General features: G+C 38.7%; 4 protein-coding genes across 4 annotated transcripts; 2 read left to right on the top strand and 2 right to left on the bottom strand.

Annotated features, from left to right (window-relative positions):
• The first annotated feature begins 350 nt into the window (after positions 1-350).
• LOC117628391 lies at positions 351-1,520 on the top strand. Its single transcript, XM_034360824.1, has one exon. It carries the CDS (start codon positions 452-454, stop codon positions 1,463-1,465), a length of 1,014 nt encoding a protein of 337 aa, XP_034216715.1. The 5' UTR covers positions 351-451; the 3' UTR covers positions 1,466-1,520.
• A 385-nt stretch (positions 1,521-1,905) lies between these two features.
• Positions 1,906-4,340, bottom strand: LOC117626923. Its single transcript, XM_034358732.1, has 6 exons — positions 4,234-4,340; positions 4,046-4,142; positions 3,244-3,589; positions 2,573-3,041; positions 2,387-2,445; positions 1,906-2,220 (listed from the first exon to the last, which is right to left on the bottom strand). The coding sequence occupies exons 1-6, from the start codon at positions 4,259-4,261 to the stop codon at positions 2,173-2,175; spliced, it is 1,047 nt and encodes a 348-aa protein (XP_034214623.1). The 5' UTR covers positions 4,262-4,340; the 3' UTR covers positions 1,906-2,172.
• Positions 4,341-6,218: 1,878 nt separating this feature from the next.
• Positions 6,219-10,666, top strand: LOC117627949 (protein IQ-DOMAIN 31). Its single transcript, XM_034360270.1, has 8 exons — positions 6,219-6,391; positions 6,551-6,590; positions 7,369-7,496; positions 7,732-8,016; positions 8,141-8,344; positions 8,577-8,657; positions 8,807-9,893; positions 10,262-10,666. The coding sequence occupies exons 3-8, from the start codon at positions 7,413-7,415 to the stop codon at positions 10,291-10,293; spliced, it is 1,773 nt and encodes a 590-aa protein (XP_034216161.1). The 5' UTR covers positions 6,219-6,391; positions 6,551-6,590; positions 7,369-7,412; the 3' UTR covers positions 10,294-10,666.
• A 61-nt stretch (positions 10,667-10,727) lies between these two features.
• Positions 10,728-16,050, bottom strand: LOC117627760 (ABC transporter A family member 2). The gene is made up of 16 exons (XM_034359991.1): positions 15,650-16,050; positions 15,244-15,475; positions 14,936-15,105; positions 14,623-14,808; positions 14,407-14,502; positions 14,125-14,325; positions 13,855-14,014; positions 13,551-13,771; positions 12,950-13,067; positions 12,775-12,851; positions 12,511-12,600; positions 12,220-12,363; positions 11,862-12,143; positions 11,684-11,764; positions 11,295-11,471; positions 10,728-11,163 (listed from the first exon to the last, which is right to left on the bottom strand). The coding sequence occupies exons 1-16, from the start codon at positions 16,016-16,018 to the stop codon at positions 10,960-10,962; spliced, it is 2,808 nt and encodes a 935-aa protein (XP_034215882.1). The 5' UTR covers positions 16,019-16,050; the 3' UTR covers positions 10,728-10,959.
• Between the last annotated feature and the right edge of the window lie 875 nt (positions 16,051-16,925).

Below are 16,925 nucleotides of genomic sequence, written 5' to 3' on the forward strand. Positions count from 1 at the left end.
AATGACCAGTCTTTTGGTCGAAGGGCCTGATTTACATGCTGGTCTTGGCTCACATTAGAAGCTCCTACTTCTCCTAGTCGTATAAGGTTGCCTATCATTTACTGATTATGCCAAAGAGAATAAATTAAAGCACGTCACTATGAACCTTAATTTTCCTAGTTGTATGATAAAACTTTCTAATTCTCGGACTTCCTAATTTTTTATTATCTATATTTCCTACTTGAGGCTTAAGTTTTTCTGATCACGCGGGAAACTTCCTAAACAAGTAGTTACACATAACCCTCTACGAGGGTCACTCACTCACTCACTCCTACTCCTTGTAGAATTAGGAAATATATATGTGAGGAGAGAGAGAGAGAGTGAACTTCACACTGCCCATTTCCATTACCTAGCTATACGTTGCTTTTCTCTTCTCCACAGAACCCTAAACCTTAATCATTCACTGACCAACATGTTGGTCGATCTTGGCTACGAAGCTCGTCCTCTCGACTTCCCATGGCTCATGCTGCCCGACAACCACCACCACGATGCTGGCAACGACGATGAAGCTTACCACAAACAAGACCTGAAGTGTTTTTTCAGTCTTTACACTCACCAAATCCACTGTCTTGAACTGCCTGAGGCTTATGAAAAGACTGTATGCGGATCATCATCAGGCTGGCTAATCTTGCGACATGAAACCACATCAGCCGTTACACTGCTCAACCCTCTCAACCGCCCCCAAATTGCTCTCCCCCAACTCTCTTCTTCTCCATTCTATGATCAAGACCCTTTACCTGTTCTCCACAAAGCTATACTGTCTTCAGACCCTTGTCGCTACCCGTTCGACTACAAAGTTTTGGCCATTTTTGGGCAGAAGCGAAGGCTCATATGCTACAAACCAAGGGACAGGACTTGGACCATGATACAAGATGCAGGGGTTCATTATGAAGACATTATTTCCATGGGCAACGAGTTGCTGGCCACTGATGAGGTTGGAAGGCTTGTGTCTTGCAATCTTGATGGAGATTGGTTTTGGTTTCCACCAAATGTTGAAGAAATTTCTGACCCTTTTTTCTTTAAAGGAGGCAAAGTTTATCTTGTGGGCATAGAAGGAGAGCTGGTTATGCTGATAAGGTTTGTGCAGGAAAACTTTAGTTTTGGCCAAGAGACATATGACTTTGAAGTTTACAGGTACGATTCTATGGAAAGCATTTGGGAACCCATCAGCAACTTAGGTTCATGGACAATTCTCTTGGGACATAACCAGTCTACCGCCATTGAAGCTCGGCAATTTAAGGGGCTGATAAAACCCAACTGCATCTACTTCACTGATGATAGTTTGGAGGAGGATAGTTTGCTGGTTGGCCATGACTCTGGTGTTTTTAGCATGGAAGATGGTAAAGTTGAGCCACTGAGATGTATTTCACATGATTTCATGTATGTTTGGCCACGCCCAGTTTGGTATATGCCTAGTTTTGCTTGAATCATGGATCAAATGTAGAACTTCGGAAATCAATGAGAGCATGGATTTGAAAAGAGCTTTTATTTTGTGATAAATTTTGTTTTGGCTTTTCTTTTTTCTGTTCTGTTTATAACTTAATTTGCCTGAGCTCGCTTTCAATTTCTGTTCCCCTAAAAACCTAATTTGAATTGAACCATGTTTGATTTCCTGGTAACTGGCAAGGTTACCATGGTGCCACAATGTTCTGTTTTTAGATTCAATTTTTATTTTAAGATTCAATAAAACCTCAATTTTTATCTCAAGCTACTCCAAATGCGTACCTTGGAAACCAATCTAAAATATAATCCAAATGATTGTGTCAAAAACAGGTTATGCTTCAGATAAAATGAAATCACGGATTATATTTCAGATATTTAAAAAAAGAAAAAGAAAACAGATTATGGCAGAAAAAGAGTACATAGTTACATGATTACAACAAATACTTTACTTCAATGGTTCAGCACAATTGGCATCAACAGGAAATTGTATAACAATAAGAAAACAAGCTCGGTTTGATCAAACAAAAGACAAATGAAATGGTTCTGAAATTTGACCCAAAAAAAGAAACTTAGACTGATAAACTTAGACCTGAAACCTTCTTTACATAGGAACTTATCCCCACAAAAAAAAACATTGAAGACAAACCCAACAAGAATATGAAAATGAAATTGTTCTGGCATTCTGTATTTTTACATGACTTCAGCAGTCAAACTGACATCTTCCATTGGTGGAGCATCCTGCAATAGACAAATAAAGATCTTTGCTCATAAAACAAGACACATCAAACATCTTTTTTCTCAACACCACAAGAAGCAGCTTGACATTAGAGAAGCTAAGGGTTTGGAATAAAAGCTAAATGAAAGTTTAACGAAAAAGGCAATGGATTCTGAAAGACTAATTCACCTCATTTTCTTTGTTCTCATGAAGTGCTTCTTGCCCTGCAGGAGTAGTACTAACCGAGCCTGTAAAAACATTAGACCATAAAATAATGTCACATGAAACGTAACAAGAAAAGATGATTAAACATAGAACATTCGCCATGACGAAAGAAATACAGGTGAAATCATTTGACACAGTTGCCTTTCTCACCAGCAGATTTATCCCCCTGCTTCTTAGTCCTGTCTTTTACTTTGTTAGATTCTTGCTTGCTTGGCTTTTGGGGTTTCTTTGCAGTTGGCCCACGAGCCCCATTGTCAGAAACAGGTCCAGAATTTGAAGAAGTCTTCACCAAAGATCCTCTAGTCTTGGTTGCAGGAATGCTTTTCTGAGCAATCTCCTTCTTGGCTGAGGCCTTGACTGGAGAAACTGGAGCAGCATCAGTGTTCAACGACTTGGGTTTTAATTTCCTAGTTCCCATTGCAGAAGAACAGCTCTTGACATCATCATCAGAAGATCGAGTGCCCTCATCAGGTACCTGAGAACAGGTTTCGGAGACCTGCAACTGCTCCCTTTCTACATTGCTTTTGCTCTCCAATAATTCCTTCAGAGGATCTTCAAGGTCATCAAGGTTGTGACGGACCACATACGACTTTAGCTCATCTCGCATTCGATGAAGAGGCTGAGTATGACATTATATGAAACAAATAAAAAGAGGGACACAATATAATTTAAAGTTCAGTCCTTTGACACATTAAAAGAAATGAACTAAAGTGTTCATGGCCTTGAAGGTGTGAAACATGGATAAGCAGAAAAATGATCAACCAAAAATGGGGTGAAATCACTGAAAAGGAAAATAGAAAGATGGGATACATGAATTGTACCTCACATCCAGCCTCCAAGGCTAGTTTGAAAAGTCCAAGTGAAATTGAGTGCTTGCCAGCAGCCTCAGACAGCTTAATCTGTGTCAGCCAGTATGATGCTGAGGAGAGGACACTGAACTTCTTCCGGCTTGTAGACTTAGAAACATCAGAAGCAGGTGTCTCACTTTTCACAGACCTCCTTGATCTGGCCTCAGAGATTGGGGTGATGTTGCCAAGCAATTTTGGAGCTGGAATGCCAGCCGGTTTGGGAGGATTGGAAAGCCTTCTGGGTGGCTTGGCAGGCTTGTCCTTGCCAGAGAGATCAAGAACACCCATACTTTTACTTAGAGTTGATGCAGGTTTTCCCCTAAAAAAAAAGTAGACATCCCATATAGAATTCAACCAATTGACTCTGCTTTCTAAGCAGTAAAACTTTGCATATGCAGATAACAAACAAGCATGGGAGAAAACTATAGCTTACAAGTCAATTTTATTATTAACCCTAAAGACCGAAAATGTAACCCTACCCTCTATAAATTCTTTATGGAAATAATTCACAACAACAACAAAAAAGTTTTTATTTTTCCCCTAAATCAATTGATACTGCTAATATTTACATGCAATTACTCAAATTATGGGAATTGGTTCATGTAACACACCCAAATTTTACCATAATTTGATATTTCCCCCAATAATTAGAACAATTGAATGGCTTAGCACACCCTCATAACATGTAAACCAAATCATCCCTACAAACAGATTCTTATTGCAAGTGAAATCATATCAACAATGAGCCCAATCACAACTCAGCATCAAGTCATACCTCTTAGACGCAGAATTGTTAGTCGACTCGGCGGCGACCGGAGGCTTCTCCTCCTTGGACTTAGACCCCGATCGGAGCGCATACCGAAGAAGCTTTCCTGAAACACACAAAACCAAACCCCAATTTCACACCAATTTTCACAAACACACACACAAAATACAAACAAAAAACAAAACTTTTGAAATTACCAGATTGAGCAGACTGGGAGTCCTCCATTCGATTGCTCTAGTTCTTGTTCTTCTTCCTCTTCCTCCTTCCCTTGTGTAAAGAACAATGAATTAGAGGCTGGCTTTTATATTCATTTTCCTTTTTCAAATTTATTTATTTATTTATTACTATAATCATTGGGCGGGAAACTGTAGGAATACCCCACAACACAACTCAAATTTCACCAAACGCGCCGTAATGATAAAATCTCTCCTACTCGCATTCTGATGTGCGCAGGTCCAGGTCATTATCCACGTGTGATATTTTGATTCGTTTGCCGTAGATTCAGTCAGCGAGACTTCCGTTTTGAGTTACGTTCGCTGTTTTGATATGGTGGGATGGAGCGGACATGATTGCGAAGGAAGTGGACGCGTGGAGAACGGCTGTGCTTGATGATCCATTCAACGGCTGGCGCTGCATGGGACCCACGGCTTCATATATTAGAAGATATAATTCGAATTTCAAATTTCAAATCCTGTGCCGTTAAAACTGCTTTTACGGTTGTGATGAGATGGTCGAGAAGGTGGTTTTTAACTTCTTTTTTTTCTCTGTCTCCAAGCCAAAAATAAATAGAAAATATCATGTTTTTCTTGGGTTTGGGCCGGACTTTTTTTTTTTTTTTTTTTAATGGGATGGCCATGAACTGATGCACCCACTTCCATGTCCCATTGGGCCAACACGAAACATGTAGTCGTCATGTGGGAACAAGTCATTTTATAGTGAGGGCTTCATGTACGGCCCGTAAGTGAGATTATTTCTTAATCGTTGGATCAAATTGGTTAACTTGATTCAACGATTAAAAGATAGAACCTTACCTAAAGGCCATATATAAAACCCTAATTATAGAATGGCTCACGTAGCTTCATGCATGTCTTTCCTAGTCATTTGTTGCCATTGCCTCCAAACCTTTTGCCACCGCCAAATCCCCATCCAACACTTGCTCCTCCACCACCACCATCGAAATCGACCGCACTCCCAACACTACCACCATTATTATCACCACCTAGAACCACCGCCATCATCTGAACCAGAACCACGACCAGAGCAATTTTTAGGATCCCCAAAAGAACCCTTTTCACTTCCAAGCATCTTTGCATCACTAGCGAAAATTAAAGCACAAACAAGAAGCTTAGAATTCATCTTTAGCCATAATTAATGGATATAGCACTAGTTAAGATGACTTCGATTATTGTCGGTGAACTCTAAAGTCCTAATATATATATACATATATGTGATTTGGTTGGGCATGGTTTTGGCATACTTGCAATAGACATAGCATTGATTGTGATTGTTGTGTTGTTAGATGACATATACTGAAAAAATATATTTGGTCACATGGGATTGGTACAACCATAAACCAAAAAATAAAATAAAATAAATCCCAACAACAACCTGTAAATATAGATAGGATTGTAAATTAATAAACATTACAACTTACTAAAGTAAAGATTATGTCAAAATTAGATTTCTTCATGCTAATGATTCTCTGTATTAGTTTACCAACAAACTTGTATGAAATAAAGAGATTTTTGGTCTGATTTTTTCTTGTTTGTTTTTTTATTTGTTGGTGTTGGTGACCACAATCAAACGACCCAAGTCATCACACTCTTCCCACCTTTACCTCTTTGCCTCCTACCAATCCTACGGCTATGATCCCTCCACGCGCGAATTCGCGCCTCGGATTTAATTTTCAGTTGTGAGGGCATAACCGTATTTGCTTCTCATGCTTCGGAATAAATAAAGACACTGCACCCTTGGTTCCGAAGTAACTGGCTAACTGCACTTGGGACTGCCAACACATCCTCCTTTATGCCGACCCAACAATCGTCTACACTCGCATCCATCGTAAGCTTTCCTGTATAGCCGTTCACTTAGAATACTACTTGAAACCCAAGTCATCAGTCAACACATTTGAAAATATTCAATTCAGCTGGCCAGTCATGACTGCCTCCTCAGATTTGTTAGCCTACACCTCTCTGCACCAAATCTAGTTCCTTTAGTCTCCCAATTTTTCAAATTCTGGAATTTTTCTATGGCTCATCAGTCCAGAGTACAGAGAGTAAAAGCAAAGGTTGGAGCTTTTATTTTTATATTAGATCATTGTTTCTGGGTTTTTGCTCAGTCTCTCACTCACTCATGGTACAATTCCTTCCTTGTACTATCTATTTCTGTGTAAATCTTTAATCTTTTTGCAAGTTGTTTCAAAAAGCTCAAATATTTATTTATTTATTTATTTGGTTTGTTTCGCTTCTGGGTACTGTTCTTTTGGTCTGATGGTTCGAGGTTCATGTTTTCCAGGAATGGTAGATTTGGGGTTTAGAAGGTCCACATTTGTGAGGTATGTTTCAGATCTGGTTTAGCTCAACCTGTTATGTTTACCAACTTATTGAGTTCTAAGATCTTGTGGGTTCTGGAGTTTCTAGTTAGATTTGCTCTTGGCTTGGCTGTTGGCTCCCTGAATTTAACTGAATATGCTGTGATTGCTTGGTTTCTTTCTGGATATGTTACTAGATTTTGGAAGGGTAATTGTAATTGCTTTGAAGTTCTTGTCTTGTTTAATATTTTTAATGGAGATTTACATTTCTTGACATCTTAATTGACTCTTAAGCTGATTGTATTTCAAACTATTAATGGAGTTGACTATAACGTTTGATACGTTAATTGTAATGCTCAATGGATCAAATGCGTATTATGTTTCCATGCATGGGACTTGTTTTAGAAGAGTTTGATGGTTTTGATTTTGGAACTTAGGCATGTCGGTTAGGATCAAAAGTAAATTGTTTTAAGGTTCTCTCTCTCTCCCTCTCTGTGTCGGTGTGTAATTTGATCCATTTAGTTCTTATAGATATCTCATCAATTCCCACTGAATCAAATTGAGCTAAAATGAAAAGGTCTTTTAAAAAGAAGAAAAAAATCATGTTTGATTTCATTATCTCATAAGTGATGTAACAGTGAGTTGTTGTTACCATAGGCATCCATAGACAGATATTAAAAACATGTTTTATTCCGGAAATTTGCAGAATTGCATTGCTTTGTATTTATTTTCTTTCATTTTTTCCCCTTCGATTGCATGGTATTAATTTAGGGTTGTAATGTGATCATATGTAACGATGCAGCAAGTGGGCTTCTTCAGCATTTTGTGGCTATTGCCCTTCCTGCAATGGGCAAATCACCGGCAAAATGGATCAAAACTGTGCTCTTTGGAAAGAAATCGTCAAAAGCTAATATTCCTAAAGGAAGAGAGGTAACACTATTGTTATTGAGCTGACTTAGGAATATGTCCTATTAAACCAAATGAAGGACACCTTATTCCCAAACATTTCCATTAATTTTGACGTTAAGAAGACTTCACTTTACTTTTCATTTCGTAGAGTTATCCTTCACATTCAATTTCAGAAGTTTAATTACTTTCTCTTTCTGTACTAAATGTAAAAAACTTACACAAATTCTATCTTTATGCCCATGATCATTGTGTATAGAAATTTTCAAATGAGAAAGAAGTGGTGGTTGCTTCCAGGGCAGCCGGAGCTGAATTTTCTTCAGATCCACCTTTGGCTTTTCATCAAAACACCAACACCTTAGAGGACAACATAGGATTAGAATTGGAGAACAAAGAAGCTCCAAATGTATCGGGTGATGGAGGGCCAGGAAGTCAAAGTACAGAAATAAAAGGATCCACACCACAAGATGCAGTGTATGACCCTGAAAGAATCAGACAAGAGCAAGCTGCAACAAAGGCACAGGCTGCCTTTAGGGGTTACCTAGTAAGTCTCTTGCTGAAGTAGTATTTTTTGAGTTGATTAAATTTGTTTGTTTTGTTAATGCTTATTGTATCAATTTTATTTTAGTTGAAATTACAAAACACTAATGCTGGTATATTATGTGAAGGCACGCCGGGCATTTTGGGCCCTCAAAGGCATAATAAGGTTACAGGCACTTATCCGTGGGCACTTGGTTAGGAGACAAGCTGTTGCTACTCTGTGCAGTATGGTGGGCATTGTTAAGTTTCAGGCACTCATTCGTGGAAGACGCGTGAGGCAGTCTGATACTGGGCTTGAAGTGCAAAAAAGATGCATTCTGCCTCTGGTAAATGTAAGTACTTGGTCTTTTATCAAGTACTAATTATTACTCTCATCTTTGAACAAGGAACGTCATAGTCTCCTTTGCTCCATCCCCAAATACTGGGAGCTGCATTATTGGATAATATACTAAAACTATCTTGGTTCATTCAGTGAATACATTATTGATAATATCAGTAGGCTATATGTATTTTTAGATTTCCTGCTACCTTTTAATCTTATCCCTCTTATACATTGTCCATCAGGAGGGCAAGCTAGTGGGTCCGGTTGGAGTTGATACATCGACTCAAATGGCAAAGCTGTCAGCAAATGTTTTCATTTTTAAGGTAAGTTCAATACTGGAGATGGTAACTTGACTAATAAATACTATTCAAAGAACATGTCCAGATTTGAATCAAATTTTTTCATTTCAGAATGTGTCGGATCTGTATGATTTCAACAGGCATGTTGTAACAGTTTGGTTTTTTCTTTTCAGCTTCTTGCCTTGTCACCTCCTGTGATGCCTCTGAGCTTGCAATGTGAACCTGGAGATCCAAATTCAGTCTCAAACTGGTTAGAGCGTTGGTCAGCAACCCATTTTTGGAAACCAGTTCCCCAACCAAGAAAAGTTCCAGATTCAAAATCTCAGAGAAAGCACCCGGAGGCTCAAACAGGCAGGGTAAAGCGAAGCAACCGAAGGGTTCCTTCAGCAAATGTTGAAAGTGTATCAGTGCAAGCCACCTCTGAATTTGAGAAACCCAAACGTAACCTGAGAAAAGTTTCTACCCATACAACAGATCCGGTGCAGGAAAATCCACAAGTTGAGCTTGAAAAGGTCAAACGTAATTTGAGGAAGGTTCATAGTCCCATAGTAGAGAACTCTGTGCAGACAGAAGGTGAAGCTGAGAGTCTCAAACAGAGTCTGGAAAAGGCATCAAGCACTTCAGGTCCTGATGTTTTGGAAGGATACACTAATAACTCTGTTGAGAAATTGAAGAAGGAGCCAACTTGGATTCTGTCCAATCAACCTGATACAGAAACAATTCCTGAACCGTCAGCAACAAAAGAGGTATTTAATCTATCATCTGGTGATCAAGCTGTAGAAGATTTGAAGCCTCTGACAGAGAGCACTGGTAAGGATATAAATGCACCTAGTGCTGAAGCTGCAGTTGAGTCGAAGATATTAACAGAGAGCAATGGAAATGATGAAAATATCTCATCCGCATATGGGGTTTTGAGCCAAAAAGAAGATTTGACAACCAATGACAACCAGAAATCCAGCAGGAAATCTTCTACTCCAGCCAAACAAGAACGTTCAGAGAATGGGTTGCAAAGCAGTCCAACGGTACCAAGTTATATGGCAGCAACTGAATCTGCAAAGGCAAAGCTGAGAGCACAAGGCTCCCCTAGGTTTGGACAAGATGGGACTGAGAAAATTAACTCCACTCGTCGTCATTCTCTCCCATCATCAACTAATAGCAAAATCAGCTCACAGTCTCCAAGGACACAGAGACTGGTTCAAGCAGTTGGCAAAGGAGGAAATAAAAGTGAGAGAACTCAGCCAACTTCAAGAGAAGGAAATGGTATGATTTTGCGTCCTTAATAGACTGATTCTTGTTTTCCCCCTGGACTTTTGGAAATATATTGCATATTTGGTTATGAGAGAGATTCACAGATGGAGAGAATTTCTTGAAATTCTTTTCAATGCTGCATTGATCTGGAAGTTTATAATCTTCCAGACCTGTTGGTACATATAAATTGTTTTCCTGTTCTTGCCGAAGGAAGTTAAGCTGAAAGTTGATTGCTTTACTATTCTTTTTTAATTCTCAACTACAGTCTAGAGCATCCCATCTCATCATGTAACCTCAACAATGCACTTCCTGTTTATTTTCTCAACATGCACAGTGGTTTATCTATTAACAATCACCTTGGCTATTGTTTGATTTTGCAGGAAAGGCAACCCAAGCAGAGTGGAGAAGGTGATTGATAAGGTGATTTTCAATATAAAATGGGAGGCATTCGTGTCGGTTTTTGATTTATGCATTTGTGATTCAAAGTGGTGTTAAACTGTAACGTCATCTATAGTTAGAAGGTTGTTTTCGGCCAAGAGCCTCTTGTGATTTGTCTGCGTTTGTGATGTTTATGAGTGAATGTACATCATAGGTTTCATGTTACTTACTATCTTGCATTAAGACTCACTCAGACACGGTTGGTTTTCAGTCTTATGATACGATTTCTGGCCATTCGTAGCCTGTTGTATAGGGATTATCAGTGTATGTGCACCTTCATGTTTGTTATGCTTTAGAAGCTGAACTTAAGCCATTTGAAATTAGTGCAAGTGATTTGGTATGCTCAATTGTTGTGCCTCTGCATTTCTTCCACAGCATAAATATGGCAGAATTGGACTCTTTTTTTTTATCAAGAGGAAATTAAGTCGTAAACCCTCTTGCAACCAGAGTTCTGATACATGTTAGACAAATCATTGGCTCTAAAAACCTTAAGCTTAGCTGTTGAAAAAATGGGGTCGATAATCTAAATCAAAGCTAACACTTACAGTGGCTGTGCTCATCAAATTTACAACAACAAAAAAATGTACTGCTGTCAACTGTAACCAAAATCACAACTCCATTGAAACTGGTCGTGACCAGCCTAAGACGCCTTTTTGTGATTCGGGTCTGGAAAATGTAGGTTGGTCGGTCCACCGGTAGGAGGTATTGGAGTTTCAGGTGCGTGCCCAGAAATGCAGAGTTTACCGGACTCATCTTGATCCCAATAAACTTCTACCATAAACCCTCTTGGATATTGTGGAGATTCTGTTCCTGGAATCACCGTATACTTTGTTCCCACTGGTATCTGCAGAATCATTGTAATACAGTATCAGAAGAGCAAGACAAGAAGACATAACCCGCTCATGATTTTTATATTTGTTGTTAATTTCTGTATGGTATTATAAACTATAAAGAGAAAGAAAATGTTATGCTTACATCAAATGAGGCTCCAGATGTTAAAGTGAGAGTAACCAGCCTCCCCTCAGTTATGGCAGCTTCTAGCTCAGCCTGCCTTGCAATATTCAAGAAAACTTCTTCAAGAGTTGTGAGACCAAGTTGGATGTCTGCTATATTAAATTCATGTTGTCTGTCTTGAAGCTCAGCAAAAAATCTCTGTACAAGTTCGTAAAATCAAAAGGAATAAGAACGGTAGAAAATAACAGAAACTTGGTGAGTGAGACTTCTTTTTATTGGTCTTCAGAGCTGACATTATGCTATCCTTCTCCTAAGTCATATCGGATTTCATTATAGGAACCATTGTAAATACTGGAAAAGTATAAGCGGATTTAAAAGATATAAAACAAAGTAGAAAGGGAAATCATTACCGTCAATAGCCCCTCTTTATCATGAGGAATGACAAAAGTCAGAAACGCGCTGTTCTCTTCTTTAGGTAAAACACCCAAATGCTGCAGAACTTTTCCCAGTTAGACCTTTTGTGTGCATAAAAGAAGTTTAAATAATTTCCAAAATTAACATACATAACAGTCTCAAGAATTAACATACATGTTCAAAGAACAGCTTCACAGCCTCATGGTGAGGCGTCTTCACTGAATTGGTGCTTCCACTGAAGCTCACATTAGCAATAAAACCACTCCCAAACCGTGACTTCAGCCGGATTGAAGTTCCAATGCAACGGAGTTTACCCTTTGCCATGATTCCTATTCGGTCACTTAAAATGTCCGCTTCTTCCATTGAGTGAGTGGTTAGGACAATTGCACGCCCTTTTTTTGCATCCTCTATGATGTCCCATACATGCCTTCTTGTTATTGGGTCCATACCAGTTGTCTGCAGATCATAAACTAAATTACATATGCAGGGCAAGTAGATGAGCTTATAAGGGAACAAGTTGTAATTTCCATACCGGTTCATCTAAGATAACTAACTTTGGATCACCAATAAGGGCTATTGCGACACTCAGGCGACGTTTCATTCCTCCACTGTAACTACCAGCTCTCATCCTGGCTGCCTCATCGAGTTTCACCTCTGCCAATGACTTCTTAGCCACCTAAATTCCAGAAGGAGCATTCAACATACAGACTAAACACTCATTCTTGCTCGAGCTTAACACAAATGAATGATTGTGATACCCATTCAAACACTTTAAAGCAAGAAAGCATGTGAAATACCCTATTAAAGTTAGTGCAGCACATACCGATTCTATTGAAGATTGAGGTAGGCCTTTAATAGTAGCGAACAGTTGGAGGTGCTCTTGCCCAGTCAATGCACTCCAAAGAATATCAAACTATGAATAGAGACAATATGCAAACAAGTTAAGTCTAATATTTTAAATAAGCTGTTGCAACATAGTGAAAACTATGTAACTTGTATAATCTTGAAAAATCCAGGTCTACTACATGCACAAACAGGTGTGTGTGTGTGTGTGTGTGTAGAGAGTGGGGTGGGCAGAGCAGGTCACCTGCGGACAAACTCCTATAATTTTTCGAATATTTGCCATACCAACGGAACTTCGGGCAGAATGACCATAAATCAATGCTGTTCACAAGGAAATTTACAATTTTATCATATCCCCTATTGACTTCAACCCACAAATTTTTTTTTATCGATGGACTAAAAAATAATGAAACTATTACCATCTCCTCCAGTAACAGGAGCAAGGCCTGTTAAACAACTGATTGTCGTGGTTTTCCCAGCTCCATTGGGTCCAAGTAGACAAAATAACTGATCCTTGGCAAAGTTCACCCATAAACCCTGGAAGTTATTCAAAATAAATCTTTTGTTACCATATTATTTTATTAAAAAAAGCAAGAAACATATATTCTGTTCCTGCGTTATACATTTTTGTCTCAAGCAGACAACAGATGAAAATTAAGAAACAGGGTAAAATAACTTGATCATGAGTCATTATAATATCCATACTCAGAGGGACATTCCTCTATAGCAGCTACTAAGTGATGGATGGCAATCATTTATGAGGTTCTTCCAGAGGATCTCATATTCTAACAATCAACCCAAATGAGTCTAACATCTTCACCAGAACATCTCACAAATAGAATTCACAAGAGATAAATACGTAAAAATTGACGGAAGATGCATTAAGTGAACAAAATAATTAAATAATTTCACAAGATTCCCCCACATGAACCGCACAATAGGTGCAACATAAAAAGAGAGGTAAGCCATTTTAATCTCTCAACTTCCTCTGGAAACTAAAAGTTGGAAAAGGTTCTTTACCTTGACAGCATGGTAAGGTGCAGTTTTCTTGCCACAGCAGCAACAACCACCTTTTCTGGTCCCAGGATATGTCCTCACAAGGCCACGTATCTGAACTGCAATGTTTGGAAGAACAGCGCCATCCCTAGCTTGTTGTTTTACAACGTTCTCCTCTTCAAGGACATCTACATCATCCGGAGTGCTACCATCCAGTGGTGGAGCTGAACTATAATTGTCACCCTCTATAAAAAGAGAGGACAAAAGCATCAAGTCTACCATCCAACAAGGGAAACTCAAGCATAAACTGAATGTCAGACTTATTTACCTTTCACTTTGTTTCCACCTATCCCTATCCAGTACCCAGGTGTTAAAAAATAATACACTGGTTTTTTGACACCAGATGCATTTGGGACGATATTATCTAAGTAGATAGCCAAAACAAACCAGATGACGAACGTCGCCATTAGCCATTTATAAATGTCACTCTGTCAAAGTTTGGATGAATGTATTAATAATAAATGGCAGGTATGCGAAATCAGAAGTATTTATGAACTACTGTTAAGTTTTGAGTTTGAGGACCAATGTGTATACGTACAAGAGTTATAACACAATCGAATTCATTTGGTCCACACTCTGTTATTCCACTCAAGCTAATCCCACGATCTTGAGGAGTGGATGTTGCATCAGCAAGTATCTTCAGAGCTTTGGCAAGAAGATTAGGTGGGAATAATGACCAGAGGAATCGAGAGGTTTTAGAGAAGCCACTCCCATATGGAAATCCTGCTGTTGTAACAAGCTGCAGTGAAAAAATGGATTCTGATATTTACCATTGAACCAATAACCTCTAATCAATAAATTATGAAGTGAGTAAACTTGCCTGGGATAGAAAGCCAAGAATAAATATGGTGAAACCCACAGTTGTGGATGAAGATGCCTTGCTTACGAAGGCTGACAACATGAAGGCAAAACCAACCTGGCACCAAATGTTAGAGAGGGTGCATTAGAGGCTATTAAACAGAGAGATTTGCTTAAGAAAAGAAATTGGAGAAAATAAGCATAAGTTGAAACCAGTAATTGCAAGAAATAGTCTTACCATATTGAGTTGGAAAAGAAAGAAGACCAGGTATAAGACCAGAATATTGTTATGCAGGAAAAAATCAAACATAAACATCATCCCAAAGAGAACTATGAAAAGTGATGAGAGAAGTGTCATAATTCCCTCCCATGTGAGCCAAGAGAGCCAGTATGCAGTATCATAAAGACCCATCATTGTCATTGCCTGTTGGGCGAAACAAGTAAAACACCAAATAACTAATTGATTCAGAAAATGGGACAGCAATGCTATTCCATAATTTCACCAATTTAACTGGCAAGAATCATACATTAACTTAAAGTCATTACATTACCTCTCGAAGCTTTAGTTCTTTCTCGACGATCAAAGAAGACATTTGAAACACAAAACCAAACATGGCAGTTGCAAGGAAAAAGGTTGGTCCAACTTGTTTAATTGCAGAGTACAACTCTCGCGCAGGGTGTGCAAATTCCTTGAATGAAACATCCCAGCTAAAATTTGGAACTGAAACAAGTCAATTTACAATTTATGAGTGCTAAATAAGGTCAAGGTGCTAATCATGAAACTAAAAGTTTCTGCAAAGAACACAGGACTTTGAGAAATACAAAATTATAAGAAATGAGAAAGAAAAACACCCAATACCTCCAATCAGAGACCTAACAATCTCACGCTCGGCAGCAATCTGAAGCGGAATTTGAAACTTGAAGGTACGCTCCTCATATTGCTTTCGTTTTGCAACAGCAGTAGAATTAGTCTGTATGCCATAGCTAATTACAGTGGCCTCTCTCTCCGAAAAATGCAAAGCTCCTGGGCAAGTCATTGGATTATTAGACAGCCATTCATCAACATCAGCACTTGTTCTAAACGATTTCACCTGCGAAAATAGAAAAATGTCCCCATCTTTGAGATTGCGACTTACACACCGCATTTTGCTTTCAAAATACGAAAAATTTGATCTTTCCGCAAGCAAAAAGAAGCAGAGCAAAAAAAATCCACGTTCCCTCCACATTTTCTCGGTAACCAAACAAAATGCAACAAAAAATCGTACCTTGGTCTCCGGAATGGGCCTGCTGGGGTTATTGGTCATGATAGCGGTGACGATGTTCCGAATCTTAGAGCTCCCATCGCCGCTCCAGACGAAGTCGTAGCAGGGTTGTTTGACGAAGAACTTTTCCTCGCAGGGAGGGATCGGCGGCGAAACGAGAGGCGCAGGGTCTTCGATGCTCTTGTAGTCGGTGGAGGAGGCGGAGCGAGCCTCGAGGGCCTTCTGGATGCAGAAGATGAGGAAGATGAAGAAGAAGGAAGAGAAGAGCTGCACGCAGGTCCCCCACTTGTTCCGCCATGCGAGCAACAGGTTCTTCTTGAACAACGCCGTGAATTGCTGGATCAGCAATGGAAATCCGCTCACTAATTTCATGATTTTTTTTTTTTTTGGGGTTACTTTTTATTTCTTTGAATCTTATTTTATGGTGCGAAAGTGAGAGAACCGCGCGGGATATATCACTGAGTTCTTATCAAAAAATAGCAAACGTCTATTTACGGCTCAAATTTAAAACATTAGTCAAAAACTCACTTCACAGAGCCGTTGGTCTTGATTGTTTTGTGCGTAAGCGTTTCTGAATTACCATTTTGACCTTGGTTTCCATTGAATTTATGAATTTACCATTTTGTGGCCGGTTTCTGATATAATTGATCACTTAATGAGAAAGTTAACGTAAAACATGAGATACGTAAGTGTTTCTCTTCGTGTTCAGGTGAATCTTTCAAAATGTGTCACTTTCAAATATACAAATATTTTTACCTCATTGATTTGTCTTTGAAGGTTTCAACAAGGATTTAATAGCATAGCATGTTGTTGATTCCATGAAGCAAGTTGTTTAAAAACTAGTAATTAATTGTGATTATTCAAAGCATAATCAGTTTTGGTGATGCAATACACGGACTAACCACTATATAATATATATATATTATAACCAACAAGAAGCTACATCAATTTTCACTAAAACTAAGAGTGTAGTTTTTATATGTCAATTGTTTGACCAAATCTTAATATCCTGGAGACTTGTCCATTGATGTTGCAATCACAACTTTTCCTTGTTGCAAGATACATGGGTTAGTGAATATATTAATTAGAATAATCATAAGGGAATATAAAAGCCCAAGATAAATACTTTGATGACTCCAAGTGTTGGATTTGAGCCATGAACTTCCATATTGATTTTATTTTATCATTTCACAGCCATGACAAAAACTTTGATCACTGTCCTTCCAAATAAAAAATATAAATACATTTGTAGGGAAGAAAAGTTATTTATAAAAAAAAT

This window comes from Prunus dulcis, chromosome 5 (genome assembly GCF_902201215.1).
Source record: "Prunus dulcis chromosome 5, ALMONDv2, whole genome shotgun sequence".
Classification (NCBI taxonomy): domain Eukaryota; kingdom Viridiplantae; phylum Streptophyta; class Magnoliopsida; order Rosales; family Rosaceae; genus Prunus; species Prunus dulcis.